Source organism: Phoca vitulina, unplaced genomic scaffold (genome assembly GCF_004348235.1).
Source record: "Phoca vitulina isolate PV1807 unplaced genomic scaffold, GSC_HSeal_1.0 scaffold8, whole genome shotgun sequence".
Classification (NCBI taxonomy): Eukaryota; Metazoa; Chordata; class Mammalia; order Carnivora; family Phocidae; genus Phoca; species Phoca vitulina.
This window is the reverse complement of record NW_022589711.1, coordinates 44,564,897-44,582,887: the sequence shown is the minus strand read 5'-3', so window position 1 is coordinate 44,582,887 and position 17,991 is coordinate 44,564,897. Positions and strand designations below refer to the sequence as shown.

Genomic DNA, 17,991 nt, shown 5'->3' with positions numbered 1-17,991 from the left:
CGGTCCCAGGGTCCTGGGATCCAGCCCCACATTGGGCTCCCTGTTCGGTGGGAAGCCTGCTTCTCCCTCCCCCACTCCCCCTGCTTGTGTTCCCTCTCTCGCTGTGTCTCTATCAAATAAATAAAATCTTTAAAAAAATAAAATAAAACATGCTGATTTGGTATTTAAAATTATTCTAATGATTATGTGCATTTTGCATTAAAAGTCATCATGCACAAACACATTCCTCACAAATGAACTCAGTAGGGGAACTGGACCCACAGGATCTTGGGGTTCCCCCCTGAATTCATGGGAAACCTGGCAGGGAAACCCAGTCCCTGCTCTTACCAGCATCTTTACGTTTTCCAGAACATGGTCTTACTCTTTCTCACAACTTGTATTCTAGAGTCCCTCAGGGTGTGGCAGTTACTAATATAACTTGTTATAAGAACTACTGTCCTGCAAAATCAAGATTTTCATGTTTGCCTGACCCTGTTTTCTGTTACTTACCATTAACTAATCCTATTTTATGAAATCAATTTGTAAAAATATATTTAAAAATAAAATTCAGTTTTATATCTAAAATCTAGTTTTCCCATTTAATGATAATACAAAATTAGAGATATGTTTTTTCTGGGGGGAAAAAGGGCAATCATAAGACTAAAATCATACAAATATTACAATAAACTCTTTACAATGACAATAAAGGAGAGGAAATAATTATAAATTGTTCAATACAAGCTGTGTTGTTTAACTTATTCGACAAACATGTACTAAGTACATGTATTGGGTAGGCATTGTGATAGGCATAAGTATATGGGAATATAAAATTAAAAAGCTAAGTCCTTGCCCTTAGAGTCCTTAGGGGTAGTTGAAGCATCACCTATCAGCATGTACCAGGAATATAAAGAAAAATAAGGCAATAATTAGTCCCACCCTAATGCCTGTGGGGCCGGTGATAAGAGTACTAATGGAAGACCTTGCATATCCTCCTTCTCTTCTGACCTCTGGCTCTGGTCTACAAAATCATCACATGTATGCACAGGGACCTGAAGGTCTGACTCCAAGCTTTCCTGCCTTCCAAACATCTGCCCCTTGGCAACCCCTTGAGCCTGGGGAGTACACACCAGGGATGCGGTCCACTCTTGTAAGAACAAACCTGAGAAAAAGGCCTGTTGCAGGGATATCTGGGGTCCTGTGTAGCTAGAACATGATGAGCAGGGTGGGCACATCTCCTTGGCCCTGGAGACTCCTCAGCACATACGGAACAGTAAAGCTGAAGGAAAGACAGTGGGATACCCTCAGCACTGAGTCCAGGACAAGGACCCCTTGGCAGTACAGGCAACAGCAACAGTGGGGATATGGAACAGGGGATGGTTTGGAAGACTGTTCTTAGGCATGCAACAGATGTGGATAGGGGGGAGGAGCAGAGGCAGAGGGAGAAGCAGACTCCCCACTGAGCAGGGAGCCCGACATGGGGCTCGATCCCAGGACCCTGGGATCATGACCCGAGCCGAAGGCAGCCGCTTAACCGACTGAGCCACCCAGGTGTCCCCATTTATAAATTTTAAAAAGTCTAAATTCAGTGATACAAAAACCAAGGTGATTAATAAATATTCTGGAAATAAAGCTTTAAAAAAAAAAAACAAGCAATCAAGCAAACATTGAGGGTGGTCCAAGCATGGCCAGTGCTTTATTACCATGTCGAGTGCAGTGGACCCCGGAAGGGTGGGCAGCAGTTAGGAATGAAGGCAGCCCCTGGGCAGTTAAGCCCTGCAGCAGAAAGTGGACTCGCCAACTCAAGGGCTTTAACTCCTGCTTCACACCTGATGATGGCCAGTACACATTCACAGTTAGGGGACTTCAAATCTCGAACTTTGCAGGCCAAGCTGTGACAGATCTGCCAGGGGGCCGGTGTGCTGCCCTCTTTCTTCACCCCAGTCTCCTCTCGTGGTGTCCTTGATTTACTCCCTCTCCCCTTCTCCCTCCGGTCTTTTCCCCGTTTCCTTTTTTCCTCCTACCTAGCTGCTGCCTACATCTGTGTTTGTCCCATCCTCACAGGTCAGGTGGGAAAATGGGCGAGAGGGTAATTTCCTGAGCAGGCTGAGAGGATATGAAAGACCTGGAGTTTCTCCTGAAGCAGCAGCAGCACAACTAGATGGTAGAGCAGGAAGAGCAGGTGCGGCTCACTAGTGTCAGTACTTCTGGGGGTTTGCAGCCTTCCTGAGGCCTGGCAGGAGGAGGGGAGAGGAGGAAGGGACTGCACACGACGGACCTACGGAAACTTCACAAAGTCCTGCCCTTGCCCTGTGCCCCTTCACCTTCAGCCCTCAGTTAGTAGCCCCCCTTGCCCCCACGGCTGAGGCCTCAGTGGCACGTGGTATGGCATTTGAGCACAGCTGCATTCCATTTCATATCATTCAATATACTATAGCTTTTCAAACAAATGCCAATAGCTAAAGTTCAAACTGAAGACCTACAGTTCATGGTTTTCTAATGTACTTGACATTTTAGTTTGTATTTAATGATATTCTGGTATCCTAACCTTTTGCTTTCTGATATCCTGCAACAAATACCTCTGATTCCTCAACTATTTTCTACTTGGAATATATGTTTTAGAATTAGAATTTTTATAGCTGGAAGAGACTTCAAACCTCACCTAGATAACCCACCTCTGCATTTTATAGATATAAAAATTGAGTTCCAGAGAGGCTAATATGACATTTAAAATCACAATTATAATTTTATAACGTTCTTTTCTCCAAAAAATATGGGGGGTGGGGGGAGCTCCAAAGTCATATAACTAGCTAATGGCTAAGCCAGGACTGGAAATCAAAATCAAAGCTGATTTAATTGGTCTACAAATCTCTCTACTCTTCCAACATGGTCTCATTCTGAAGGTTCTCTGTTAATAGTATAAATAAAAATCATTGACTGTTAAGATAACTCAAGACTCTCAGATCCAAAGGCATGCAAGTATCTGGCATATTTTGATTCTGTGCACAGACCTACTTTAGAAACCTTTAGTTTATTATGACTAGCATTGGTGATAACATTAGAAAATTGGTTTAGAAACTTAGCAGATACTTCCTCACTGTAAGTCCAGCATTCTTAACTTAAATTCTACGTATTTTTAATATGAAGTAATTTAGAATCCACAAAAATACTCACTCACCTCTAAGATTCAATATGCCAATGGTTCACAAACTTTCTCACAATTCCTAATTATCCTGCAGCAGAATAAACTGGTATGTTACACCATTTCCTGGATATTTAAAATGGCAGAGTGCTAGAAATAGTTTTCCTTTATTTAGTCCAAGAAAATATAGGGCAAAAAAGGGATGTTATGAACTAATTAGAGGAAAAAGGAAGTTAGGAAGGAAGAAACCAATGATAGTAGAAAGGAAGAAGCTTTTTAGGGACTGTTGCTATAGTCTGTTTCCTTTTAGAAACTCGGTTTCTTCTGTATCCTTTAATAATTGGGGCTAATTATGATTCGACTAGAAATATCTGTTGAATATCTACTATGGCCAAGGAAGATGATATCACTAAAGATGACTATTACAGTCTTGGCCCTAAATAAACTTATAATAACATCAAGTACCAGTTACAGAGAGCACATAAAAAAACACAGTGAAGAGTACTAGATTAGGTATCAGAAAACTCAGTTTCTAGTCTGAGCTAAATTTATTAACTGTGTAATCTTTGGTGAATCGCTTATTCTCTTGCTGTTTCAATTTCTCCGAAGGTACTTTATCTCACAGGGTTTTTATTAAGGCCAAACACAATCATCTCTTGGCAAGGAAGAGGGGTAAAATAGATGTCTACCTCCCCCCATTTTGTCTCATAACTTTTTTCTTTCTTGTAACTTTTATTTTGTCCTCTTAGTTAAAAGTATATATACTCATAGTAGAAAAATGCATACAGACAATATCCATAAATTCAATAACTCAATTAAGCAGCCCAGACAACGCCTACTAATGTATTTTTTTCTTTCAGTTTTTTTCCCAATGCATCTCTCAATACCTAAACATGGGTAACTAGATACCATATTGTATTACAGTCTTATCCACTAAATTATTTTAACTTCATAGCCTATCACAAGCATTTTCTCATTAAAGATTCTTTATAATCATAATTGTTATGGCTCTGTGAAAGTCTACTATACAGATACACAAAAACTCATTTAACCATTTTCCTAATGTTTGCTGCTTATTTGCTAATATTAATAATGCTGTGATAGTCCTTGTATGTAAATATTTGCTACTTTCCAGATTACTTCTTTAGGGTCAAAGGATATGAACATTTTAGGCCTTATGAAACCTACTCCCACATTGTTTTCAGAAGGATTTGTAGTAATTTCTATTCCCATCAGTAGTGACTGACAGTGCCTGTCTCACCAGCACTGTCGTTATTTAAAAAATACACACACACGTGCACTCAAATACCTTGGTGTTTAGTTTTCTATTGCTCTTATAAAAAATTATCACAAAAACAAAGGCTTTAAAACAACAAAAATGTATTATCTTACAGTTCCGTAAATCAGAAGCGCCCGGGTCTCATGGAGCCACAAAGCGTCAGCATGGCTGTGCTCCTTTCTAGAGGCTCTAGAAGAATCCATGTCCTTGCCTTTTTCTGGTTTCTAGTGGCCACCTGCAAGCCTGGTTCATGGCTCCCTTCCTGTCTTCAAAGCTGGCAAGAGAGATTTGAGTCCCAGCATGCTGCATCTCTCTGACTTCCTCTTCTGTTTCTCTTTTAAGGACTTTTGTGATTACACTGGGACCATCTGGATAAGCCAGGATAATCTCCCTAAGGTCAGCTGATTAGCAAGCTTAATTCCACCTGCAACCAAAGCTTTCCCTCACCATGTAATGTAACATATTCACAGGTTCCAGAGATTAGGACATGGCTATCCTTTGGGGATGGGAGCATTCTTCTGCCTACCACACTTGAGAAGGCCAAAAGGCATCTCCTTGTTTTAATTTGCATTTCTCTTTTGATTACTGGTCTTTTCTCCTATTGGTGTACCGCAATTTTTCTCTTTTTTCTCTTTATATATTTATCTACCTGAGTTTTTTTTTTTTAAAGATTTTATTTATGTATTTGACAGAGACGCAGCAAGAGAGGGAACACAAGCAGGAGGAGTGGGAGAGGGAGAAGCAGGTTTCCCGCCAAGCAGGAGCCCGATGCGGGGCTCGATCCCAGGACTCTGGGACATGACCTGAGCTGAAGGCAGACGCTTAACAACTGAGCCACCCAGGCGCCCTATCTACCTGAGTTTTAATTGGGCACATGGCTGCTGAGCTACACATCCAGCCTCTCTTATAGACGGCGTGGCCATGGACTAAGTCTGTACAAGTGGATGTGAGGACAGATGACATATACAACCTCTTAGACATCACTGAGTGATGTAGTCATTGCCCTGAATGTCCTACTTCCCCTTCTTGGGGGCTAGAATGAGAGTAGGATTATGAGCCAGCTTTGACCACTCGGACAAGGGCACCACCCTAGGGGATGTTAGAGCAACAACAGAAAAGAAACATGGGTCCTTCGAGGGCCTTGTGGAACAGAGCTGCCTACAAGCAACCCACTATCTCCTAGGCTTTCTTCAGAGAAAAATAAACTTCTTTCTCATTGAGCCTGTGTATCTTTGGTATCTTTATTACATAGCTTAGCCTATACCTTACTAATACATGGTCTGTCAATAAATGTGGACTGTTGAATTATGAATTTAAAGGATGAAATCTGGGAGCCAACATTTCTTATTTATGTCTACTATACCCAATTTTCCATTCACTTTCCTAAATTGCTTATATATTTTTATATATTTTTTTTTTTTAAAGATTTTTTTTTTATTTATTTGACAGGGAGAAAGACAGCCAGAGAGGGAACACAAGCAGGGGGAGTGGGAGAGGGAGAAGCAGGCTTCCCGAGGAGCAGGGAGCCCGATGCGGGGCTCAATCCCAGGACTCTGGGATCATGACCCGAGCCGAAGGCAGACGCTTAACGACTGAGCCACCCAGGTGCCCCTATTTTTATATTATTTTATCTGTCATCTATCATACTTGCAACAAATATTTTTCCCAGTTTGAGTTTTAACTTCGATTTGAGCCTAAACGTTCAAATGTTTTTTTTTGTTTTTGTTTTTTTTTAAAGATTTTATTTATTTGACAGAGAGAGACACAGCGAGAGAGGGAACACAAGCAGGGGGAGTGGGAGAGGGAGAAGCAGGCTTCCCACAGAGCAGGGAGCCCGATGTGGGGCTCGATCCCAGGACTCTGGGATCATGACCCGAGCTGAAGGCAGACGCTTAACGACTGAGCCACCCAGGCACCCCTAAACGTTCAAATGTTTATGTAGTCAAACCTACTGACCTTTCCCTTTGTGATGTCTTTCATTGTTTTTACGCTTGGAAAAAAGCAATCTCTTTAGTGATAAGATTAATTTTCCCTTACACAGTCTCATTTTTAAATACATAGATTATCACTCCATCTGGAATATATTTTGATGCATGTAAAGTACCCAAATAGGTAACTGATTTTCCCAAACATATATTAGATAAACCTAAACTTAATAAAATACGATTTATTTACCAATCCAATCCTACTAATTTACAGGTTTTTAATTACATTAAATTATCAATGTCTACTTCTAGTCTATTTTGTTCCTATAATGATACTGTTGTACATAAAATGTTTTAATTGTTCTTTTTGGTATTAAGAGAAAAAACATCTAGAGCAAATCTTTACTCAGAAGAAAAAAATAGAGATGTGCAATGGACTTTGAATGTACTCTTCATAACTTTCAACTCAGCCTATTCCGAAAATCCTATCAACATGTGTGATTGTGATTATGTACAGTAGGGAAGGAGAGAGGTATGATCACGGAGGGGCCCATGGGGAGTTCTAGAATTCTAAATTGGGTAGAGTACATGACTGCCTGTTTTATGATTATTTCCCTAAAGTGTACATATGTTTTTATGTACTTTTATGTGTATTATATTTAATCTAAATAAAGTAAATAAAAACATTCATATAAGCTACTGTATGGGCCCTTGGAAGAAAGGTCTCAGAAATAACTATATCCTAAAGACAACCAAAAGGGGGAAAAAGTATTTTCTATACCTTTCTACTCTCTTTTTTCACCCTGTTAAATACTAATCAAGATGAATTATCTTCCCTTACCAATTTTTCTCTTTCCCATATTACCACCATATCGAAACAGTTGTGAAACTTGACCCCTGGACATTTAAGAGTCAAATTAGGCCAAATAAAATGACTGAATAAAGGCTAAATCTTAATCTGCTTTAAGACATTAAATATATCATGTGATTATACTGCAGGATGGGCAAGCACAATGCAATTTGCTTAATCAGTTCCCATTTAAAGTGAGGATGCTACTACTCAGGGCAATAGTTCTCCAACTTAAATGAGCATAAAATTAACTAAAGGAGCTTGTTAAAATTGTTGATTCTGGGGATTCATTCCAGAGACTACATGTGTGCTACTGCAGTGGGGCCCCTGGGATTCATATTTTTAATAAGTAGGTAGTGTGCAGATCATACTTTTAAAAAACACTGATCTAGGAAAATCTGAATCTTAATGTATTTTACAAAGAAGAGTCTTAGTGTTGAAATCTACCAACTGTTCACTTTTACATTAAAATCTTTATATTTCTATATTGGGGAAATCTGCATATAACCCTTCCTTGGCTTTCTTTTTCTTGTTCTCATTATTGAAACTCTAACACAATCATTTTAGTTTCACTTAACTTGTGTCTTGTCAAGAAGGTAATATATGCACATGGTAAAAATATTCCCAAGAGTAGGAAAGAGTACAAAATAAAAAGTAAATCTCCTTTCCACCCCAGACTTCTAGTTCCCCAGACCTCCTCCTTAGAAACAACTAATGGTAATGGTTTTTTTCAGAAACAGTCCTTGCCATATAATCACACATACATATATCCCTCCTACTTTTTTTCTAAATATAACATGTTACGTAATATGTAAACTGCCTTTTTATAAAACTGGACAATATATCTTGGACATATTTCCATTCAGCACATACAGAACTTTTACTTCCTTTTCACAGCTGCATACTATTTCACAATATATTTTACCATAACCAGTCCTCTGTTGAAGATACCGGCCGCCTTCTTTTTTTTAAGATTTATTTATTTATTTGAGAGAGAGAAAGAAAGAGAGAGAGAAAGAGAGAATGTGAGTAGGGGGAAGGGAGAGAGAATATTCAAGCCGACTCCCCGCTGAGCATGGAGCCTGCCACAGGGCTCTGTCTCACGACCCTGAGATCATGACCTGAGCCAAAATCAAGAGTCGGATGCTTGGGGTGCCTGGGTGGTTCAGTCGGTTAAACGTCTGCCTTCGGCTCATGTCATGATCCCAGGGTCCTGGGAACGGGTCCCACGTTGGGCTCCCTGCTCAGCGGGGAGTCTGCTTCTCCCTCTCCCTGCCGCTCCCCCTGCTTGTGTGCCGTCTCGCTCACTCTCTCTCTCTCAAATAAATAAAATCTTAAAAAAAAAAAAAGTCAAATGCTCAACCAACTGAGCCACCCAGGCGTCCCAAAGACACTGGCCTTCTGACAGTAGCCTTTGACTATTACAAGCAAAGCTGCGCAAACATGGTTACCCCTGCAAACTGGTAGAACTCCATATGTGGGCTAATTTTCTAGAAGTACAAATACTGGGTTAAAGGACACCGCATTTTGAATCTAATAAATACTGCCAAAATGCCCTCCAAATAGGAATGCCCCAAACTACTCACACATCAGCAGGGCCCATTTTTTTCTACCCCAACCAACATATAATGTTATCACACTTTTTCATCTTTGCCAATAAACAGACATCTACACATCTACACGCTGTTTAAATTTTCATTTCTTTAATTATGACAGAAAGTTGAGCATCTTTCCTTAAGTTTATGTCATATGTATTTTAATTTCTGTAATTACTTGCCCATATCTGTCACTCATTTTCCTACTAAGTTGCTATCTTTTATTGATTTGAAGAAATTCTTTTCAACTATGGAAATTACCCATTTGTTTTATTGCTGCATGTATTTCCCAGCTTTTAACTTGTCTTTTGACTTTGTTTTACAGTACATTTAATCATGCAGATATTCTAAATTTTTTTTTTTTAAGATTTTATTTATTTATTTGACAGAGAGAGAGATCACAAGTAGGGGGAGCAGCAGAGGGAGAGGGAGAAGCAGGCTCCTTGCTGAGCAGGGAGCCTGATGCAGGGCTCGATCCCACAACCCCGGGATCGTGACCTGAGCCGAAGGCAGACGCTTAACCGACTGAGCCACCCAATATTCTAAATTTTTTATGTAGTCAAATGTATGAAGCCTTTCTTCTATGGCTTCTCGGACTTGCGTTTTAGTAGGAAGGTCTTCCTCATTCTCAGATTATTGAAAAATAGCCTCATTATCTAACACTTTTATGGTCCATTTTTTACATTAAAATATTTGACCCAATTGGAATTTACTTAAGTGGTAAGACAGAGATTTAAGGTTTTTCTTCATGTTTTTGTCCCCAGATAGTTAAGCAATTATCATAAAACCATGTATTAAACAATCTTTTCCGGTATGGTCATTTTATTTATTTTTTTAATTGATTAAAAAGGTTTTATTTCAGTAATCTCTACACCCAACATGGGGCTCAAACCCACAACCGAGATGAAGAGTTGCACGCTCCACTGACTGTGCCAGCCAGGCGCCCCTGGTATGGTCATTTTAAATGTAATTTTGCCAGCTGCAAGCATTTCACAATAGAATATATTTCTTAAAAAAAAAAAAATCTATGTTTACTAGAACCATCCTATTTAACTAACACACATTAGTAAATGTTATCTATCATTTATATTAATGGAAACTACACTGAATTAGAAGATAACATGGCATGTGTTACAGGAATCCCTGGATACACCTACAGTTAAAAGCACATATAACTTACTGTAAGTTCACCCTCTGGAAATCTTTAAATTGTTTACTGGGCATGCAGTATCGTATTTCATGCTACAAAGTAACATCATCCAGTGCTATACAGCAATGCCATTTATAATTTTTTTGGTATGATTTGCTTCCTGATCACAGAAGAAATGCTTTAAAGTTCATTATTCTGGGGCACCTGGGTGGCTCAGTCGTTAAGCGTCTGCCTTCGGCTCAGGTCATGATCCCAGGGTCCTGGGATCAAGCCCTGCATCAGGCTCCCTGCTCTGCGGGAAGCCTTCTTCTCCCTCTCCCACTCTCCCTGCTTGTGTTCCCTCTCTCGCTGTGTCTCTCTCTGTCAAATAAATAAATAAAATCTTTAAAAAAAAAAATTAAAGAAAAAAAATTAAGTTCATTATTCTAAGTTCCTCATTTATCTATGATGTAGAAAAATAGAAGTAGAAAAATAATTTTCCTGGATTTTTACCGGTACTATGCAGGTAAAAGAAATACTGATACCATGCAGTGATAGAACACCATTAGGAAGGTGGTGAGAAGAGTCTTGGTTGATGAAAGAGCTTGTCAGAAGCTGCTTTTATCATGTCTGGAGACTTAAGGAAGCTAAGATACAGGAAGCCAAGGGTGCAGGGACACTATTCCAGAAGGCTGGGTCTGAGGTTCAAAAAGCTCCAAGTAAAACAGGGGCACAAAAACACAGATTGCCAAATACTTGTTTCAACGCTGGCCAAATGGATGTTACAGGTCTTTACCCCTTCCTGCTGAGTATCAGATGGAGATGGAAGCTTAAAAGTGGTGATCTATTAAACTTACTAGTCAAAAACACATATTCTAATTGTAGCATTTTCATTTTAACAACTGCATAAGCATTGTTAATAATACTGCTTAAAAGAAATACTGTATGGACATAAAACAAAGTCTCATTTTAAGGGGATAATATTCCTACATTCTTTATAGATGAACGCACAAGGATTGAAAATTCAATTTATGCCCTCTTTTTATCAAAGATTCAATCTCTCTGAACTCTTTTAGTAATTCTCTTTCATCTCCTCCTATCTTTGTTTACATTTCTTTACGAGCTCTATTTTTTTTCCGTATCACCTTCTTCACCAAGACAGTCAATTCTTTATTACTGTTAGAGCTTTATATCTGGAAAGGATATAAAGGGAAATAAGACGAGAGAGAATAGTATGGATGGCTCAAAACAGAAGAAAAGCTAATAAAAATATTAATGGGCTTTTTAAAAGAATGCATTATTAAAGTTAAGCTTACTGAAATTTGTATTTAAAAACTGTGGATGCCGTGTTTGAAAAATTAAGAACATCTCAAACACAATAATGAAACTCATCCATTAAGACTTCACTCAAAAGGATAGGAAATGAAGACTAGCTTTCCGCAGAGACCCATCATCTCTCACTTGGTTTATTGCACTGGCTCCCCAACTGGTCTTCTTACTCCTGCCCTTGACCTCCAGCTTCAGTCTATTCTCAACAAAGCAGCTTGTGACCAGGGTTCTCCTCAGCTCAAAATCACCAATGGTTTCCCAGCTCAGAAAAAGCTAAGGTCTTAAAGGATCTTGTCTCACACTCCCACCACCACCCCATAACCGTGCTGATCTCATTTCCTATCACTCTTCCCATGAAGCCTCTCCTGTCTCACTTGGCTCCAGGCACATTAACCTCCCTGCCAGGAGAGCTCTTCCCTTCCAGCACTTTACATTTGCTGTTCTGCCTGGAATGCTTGGCCCCCAGATAATGCATGGTCCATTCCTTTGGGTTCTTACCCCAAAAAGTTATCTTCCCAGTATGGTTTTTTTTGTTTGTTTGTTTGTTTTTTGTTTTCTTGGGGCATTCTTTCTGAAATTTCACCATCCTTCCCCTGACATTTCAGATCTTTCTTTCCTATTTTATTTTTTCTCTATAACACATACTACATATTTTATTTATTTATCTGGTTTATTGCCAGTCTCCCCAACCAGAATGTAAACTCCAAGAGGCAAGGATTTGTCTTTGGTGTTCTCTGCTGTGTTCCCCATGTCCAGAAGAGAGCTTGGCACTCAGTAGGAGCTCAGTGAATTTTGTTGAGTAAGTGAACTGATAAATGAATAAACAAATAAAAAATGATTCCAGTTTGGGCTCTCACTTCTTTCCTGGTCTCCTCCCAGCTATCTCTACCTTCTGTAATCAATCCTATATACCTCAAATCAGTAGTTTACCCAGCACAGGTCAGATCCTATTGCTGCTCTAAGCCACAAGAACTAAGTGGCTCACAACTGCCCAGTGAGGAAAACACAATTTTACAGGATGGCATCAAGGATAATCTTGATGGATAATCTTTTCTAAATCTATCTATAATCTGGATAACCTTTTCTAAACTCATCTATTTATATCCCATTTTTATACCTTAACCTGTAGACAAGTATCTCCCAAACTTGAATAATTTATGGGTCCTTTTTTTTTTTTTTTTAAGATTTTATTTATTTGACAGAGAGAGAGACAGAGAGAGAACAAGCAGGTAGAGCAGGAGAGGGAGAGGGAGAAGCAGGCTCCCTGCCAGGCATGACCTGAGCCGAAGGCAGACCCTTAACTGACTGAGCCACCTAGGCACCCCTACGGGTCCTTTTTAAAGAGGAAAAATTTTTCAATGACCTTCAGGATCACATCCAAGGACTCCAGTTTGAGAAACACTAATTTAAGAAAATGACATTCTAGTCAATAAAAATGTCTTTTAATTACAGATTATTACTGGTAAAATAATTTTAGTAATATTCTAACCAAAAGGAAAACAAAACTTTAAAATCTTCATATACCTTGTACCCTCTCAGAATAAATCCACAGACCCAGGTGCAAAATGCTGCTGTACACAATGAAATTACCTAACCATCCCAGACGAGGTCTATGCCTACCTGCCTCTATGCCTTTGTTCCTATTATTCCTCTTCTCTGGAATATTCTTTGGTAACTACAGTTATATAATCCCAGTTCTACTCATCCTTCAATGCCTACTTTAATTATCACCTCCTTCATCAACTCTTTTTGATACCCTCAGCCGAAACTTCTCTCAGTGTCTCAGGACAGTTTTATACCCCTTCTGTTGCATTAGCTACATTATTCTTCCTTACGTTATACCATTATTTTCCCATGGTTATTATCGCTCCTAGATAGCATGAAGATTAACTTGTTCTTTTTCTATTTACACAAAAATTAGTATAGTCATTTTCCATATGACAATTAATAAATGTCTACTGAATTAATCATTATGTAGGGAAAAAAATAAATGCTAATTTAACTATGACCCTCTATTGATCCTCTTAAAAATGGAACCATTTAGGGGCGCCTGGGTGGCTCAGTCAGTTGAGCATCTGCCTTCAGCTCAGGTCATGATCCCGGGGTCCTGGGATCGAGCCCCACATCAGGCTACCTGCTCCTCCCTCTCCCCTGTTTGTGTGCGCTCTCTCTCTCTCAAATAAATAAAATCTTAAAAAAAAATTATTAAAAAAAATGGAACCATTTACTAAAAGCTTATAACCAAACATATTTAATATATTCATAATGAAGAAAAATGTGGGAAAAAATTTTAAGTTATTTATAGAATTTACCTTCTTTTAAGCATTAAGTCTGATACAGGTATGCATCTTAGACCAGTTCCCAAAACCATAAGGAAGGATGTCAGAAGCACAGTTACCCGAAGACCTAGGAGGAAACAAAAAAAATCTGGGTTATTTTTTACATTCTTTTCATGTAAGTCCAGTGTTAAGAGCAAAGATTGTTTTACTCAATCACAGTGATATTATATTCCAGTATTTTAGCTTTTTGCTAAAACTCCACACATGGGGGAAAAAAACTCTCCATGCTAAAAATGAAAGGATTCTAACTTTAATAGAAAACTTGAATGATCACATCAAAGAAGATCCATTAGGTCCAGTTTTTCAAAATGAATGGCTACAATGTTTTATTCATATAGAACAGTAAAAAATATAGAAGATAATTTTAAAGGACTAGCTATTTTTGTTTTATACTTCCATTATAAAATTTCCAGTTTTCAAATGCAAGCTGCAGAAACTCTAAACTGCCCCTAAAAGGTTTTTTAATGTAGATAGATCATGGCTTTAAATTTTCTTGAAAAATGACAACTGGCCAATTATGTATTTTATCTAATTAGCAGGACAAACTAATGCTTGTTATATGAGGTGGTCCTTTAGAACCCTTTGACTATGAATACAACAATGGTCTTTTTATTTTTCTTGACTTATCAGATGGCTTTCAATTTATAGAATGATACCATTAAAAAAAAAAAGGCATGGCTTAGGACTTTATAATATGGATCAAATAGCTTTTCCCTTTCTATCTCAAATATAATCAATTATTTTAAAAATGTGTGCCAATAGTCAGTCACATGGATAACAAGGTAAAAGAGAATATAAAAATATTAAAATAAGGTAATCAAAAATAGACACAATATTCTAGGTATGGCAGAGTAGTTTAATGGGATTATAAATTCCTACTGCTGGAATGCTGCACTTCTGTTACTACTAAACTAATACCACCTGTTTGTGGCAGCCACATCACACAGGTGGCTCATACTGAGCATATGGCAGAAGTGGCAACATTTCTTCCAATTTCTCCCAAATTCAAAGCCTCCCGGAAACCATTTCATAGTGAATAGACTGAATGCAAATTTTTAAATTTAAGTTTTTCTTTTTTTCCCAGGGCTTTCTTTTTTTTGACAGCAGGGAATAGTTAAGTATTTTGGTTTTCAAAGGGCTTTTCTGCTTAAAGGTGTTAAAAACAAGACAACAGGCCCAAAATGGAGTTGCTCATGCTAAGCCTCATGTCACCAAACTGCCTTGACTTAATTTCAGTTTTGGTTCTCCCAGAAATGGAACACTAATCTAATCAATCAGTGCTAGTGAGGTAATCTGCCTGACAGACCCCCTCCTGTCCCCTAAAGGAAAATGACCTTGCCACAAGCAATCCACTTTTTGCTAGTAAAACTTCCTTGTTCCCGCCCCGTTCTGCCTGTAAAAGTCTTTCATTTTGCACAGACCTTGGAACTCCTTTCTATATGCTAGATGAGATCCTGCCTGATTCATGAATCATTGAATAGAGCCAGTAAGATCTTTAAATTTACTCAGCTGAATTTTGCTTCTTAACCAAGGAAATTGAAAGTCAACAAAACTATAATTATGCAGATTAAACTTAGCAAGGAAAATAAACTTGAGATCTGGATCAGGCACACACATGCCACATTGAAGACAATTTGTGATATGAACTGAGTTAGCTTTATAATATTCTTATATGATTTGAATATGATTAATACAATTTGGCAGAAGGAATATCATAGAAAATTGTGCTTCCCAGTAAGAAGTAATGCATACATACTGCTCATTTACTGCTTCTACTAAAAGAATGCAAATTTTAAACCCATATTATAGCCATGGGAAATATAGTGTAATTAATAAAAAGTACATTCACGGTCATAAATATGCTAAACTTGCAAAGTGTTGTTCTTATAAGGCTTATATATGGGGTGTCTTATGAGATACTGATTAAAATGTTACAGATTTGGGACTATAAGGCTTTACCTTCTACATGATATTTATTTTTTTCCTAAGTATTTGGTTTGTAATTAAGGTAAGCAGCCACCAACTAAGCAGTGAGGCGTTGTTTATGACCATATAGTCCAAATAACCCAGTTTCCTATTATTACTGCTAAAGGCTGGCATACTTTTCTACTCAATTATAGCTTTTATCAAATAAATGATAATATAACAGCTAAATATATACATTTCATAATAAAGAAGTTGTGAAAAGCTGATTATTAAAGCAACCTCACAGGTACAGCTTGTGGCTTTCTTGCTTATTTTTAATTGTTGCCAAGTATTACTTAATCCACCCCAGATGATGCTCAATTCTGAATAAAATGTTTTCTTTATCTCATTTGAATCTCGACAAGGCAGTACTCTATAATTTCATGTAATCAAAATAACATCAACTGACTTCGGGAAGAAGAGGTATGAGGACTCCAGGAAAATAAGCCTCTGAGACATCTAGTACTTTTATGTAAATAAACAGATCCCAAGTGATTACAGTACTAGGATGTGAGTGCAAAAACCATCTGATGAAAGGTATTAGAACAATTTCAGAAAACCAAACATGATTGAAAATAAAAATAAATTCTATTCAAACATGGCACAGACACTGCAGGAAGCTTCCTTCCCATGGATGAAATCACTCCTTTGCTGGGAACATATTTGGTACAGGAATGGCATCTCTACAACAGGTGTGCTTAAAAAATCAGGATGCAAAGTTAATTGGAACACACACACACACATTCATAGTGGATGCATGGGAAATTAATTATAGTCATAAAGTTCATCTGGTAAGACTGTTTGTTCTCAGGCTCCATACTTCCATCAACTGGAGAGAAGATGAGCTCTGTTTGTTCTTGGTGAGGAGACCTCCAGTCTCCCTATCCCCAAAAGCCACAGTCTTGCCACCCCAAACTGCTTTGGAGACCATCAGGAACAATCATATTGTGCCTGTTTTTTTTCTGTCTACATCAGGCTTGGGAGATCCAAGATTCACAGGTCATCCCTATACAAATCTGGCTTCATATATCCCCTAATCTGAACTCATCTCTACAGCTTCCCCAACTCCTGAAACCTTTCCACTGTGCCTGCTGGAAGGCTCACAATCAGGGAATCTGTGGAATCCCTACATTCTGAAGCCCTTCTCCAAATGTTCTCTTTACCTTCCTAATCCCACCAAAACCTCTCCCCCCATGACACTGCTCCCCCAATACTTCCAGATCACTGTCATTTTCTCCTCCCTAAAGTTCCTCAGTCTCTTTTCTCGATGCTTTTAAGATTCTCTCTGGTTTTAAGCAATATGGTTATGATGTGCTTCAGTGTAGTTTTCTTCATGTTTCTTCTGCTAGGATTCTTGTCTTAGAGTTGTGGGTTTATAGATACGGAATTTTTCTGCCATTATTTCTTCAATTTGGGGGGCCCTCCCTCATCTCACTCTATGCCTTTCCCTTACTTTTCTCTTCTCCTTCTGGATCCCTAATTACATGTATATTAGGTCACTTAAAACTGTCCCACAACTCACTGATGCTGGTGGAGTTTTTGTTTGTTTCTTTTTAGTCTTTTTGCCCCCCTCTCTTCCATTTTGGATAGTATTTATTGCCGTCTTCAAGTTCACTAATCTTTTCTTCTGCAATGTCTAATCTGATATTAAATCCTGTCCTATACACCTTTTTTTTTTTTTTTTTTTTTGGTCAGATTGCATTTCCATCTATAGAAATTTAATATCGGTCTTTTTATGTTTCCCTTGTCTCGCCCTAACATGTTCATGCTTTCTTCTATCTTCTTGAACATATATAGAATATTTAAAGTAGTTGTTTTGATGTTCCTGTCTACTAATTTATCATTTGTGCCATCTGAGGATCTGTTTCTATTCATTGTTTTTTCTCCTCTTTATTGGTCGTGCTTCTTTGCATGCTTGGTAAATTTTTATTTTGATGTCAGGAATTCCGAATTCTACCTTGTTGGATGATGGATTTTTTTTTTTTTTTTTTGCATTTCTTTAAATGTTTGTGAACAATATTGTGAGATACAGCTGAGTTACTTTTGATCTTTCTGAGGCATACTTTTAAGCTTTATTAGGTGAAACCAGAGCATTCTTTAGCCTAGGGTTCTTTTGTCTTTACTACTGAGGCAATGCCCCTATGAGTTTTCAACCCAATCTCTTCTGTATTTTGAGGTTTTCCCTTTCTGACCTTGGGAATGTGAACTATTCCTAGCTTTGTGTGAACTTTGGGAATTGTTCTGCCTATTCTTTTTTTGCTGCTCCTTTTTCCAGCATTTGGTAGTTTCCTCACATGTATCTGCTGATCGGTTATCAGCTGAAGACTGATCTGTAGAAACTCCCTGTAGATCTAGAACTTTCTGTAAAGCTCTTTTCCTCTCTGGTACTCCACCCTAAGAATTCTAGCTAAGTCGGTCTCTTGCAATTCTCAACTGTCTCCTCAACCTAGGGAAACTGCAGC

The 17,991-nt window shown here is 38.3% G+C and overlaps 1 protein-coding gene across 1 annotated transcript in view; it reads right to left on the bottom strand.

The window, feature by feature from the left end:
* SLC49A4 (solute carrier family 49 member 4) overlaps nucleotides 1-17,991 on the bottom strand; it is a 71,774-nt gene that overhangs the window by 49,239 nt on the left and 4,544 nt on the right. Inside the window, exon 2 of the mRNA XM_032406688.1 lies at nucleotides 13,538-13,631. Within this exon, the coding sequence (XP_032262579.1) occupies nucleotides 13,538-13,631 (94 nt within the window). The remainder of the gene's footprint in view (nucleotides 1-13,537; nucleotides 13,632-17,991) is intronic.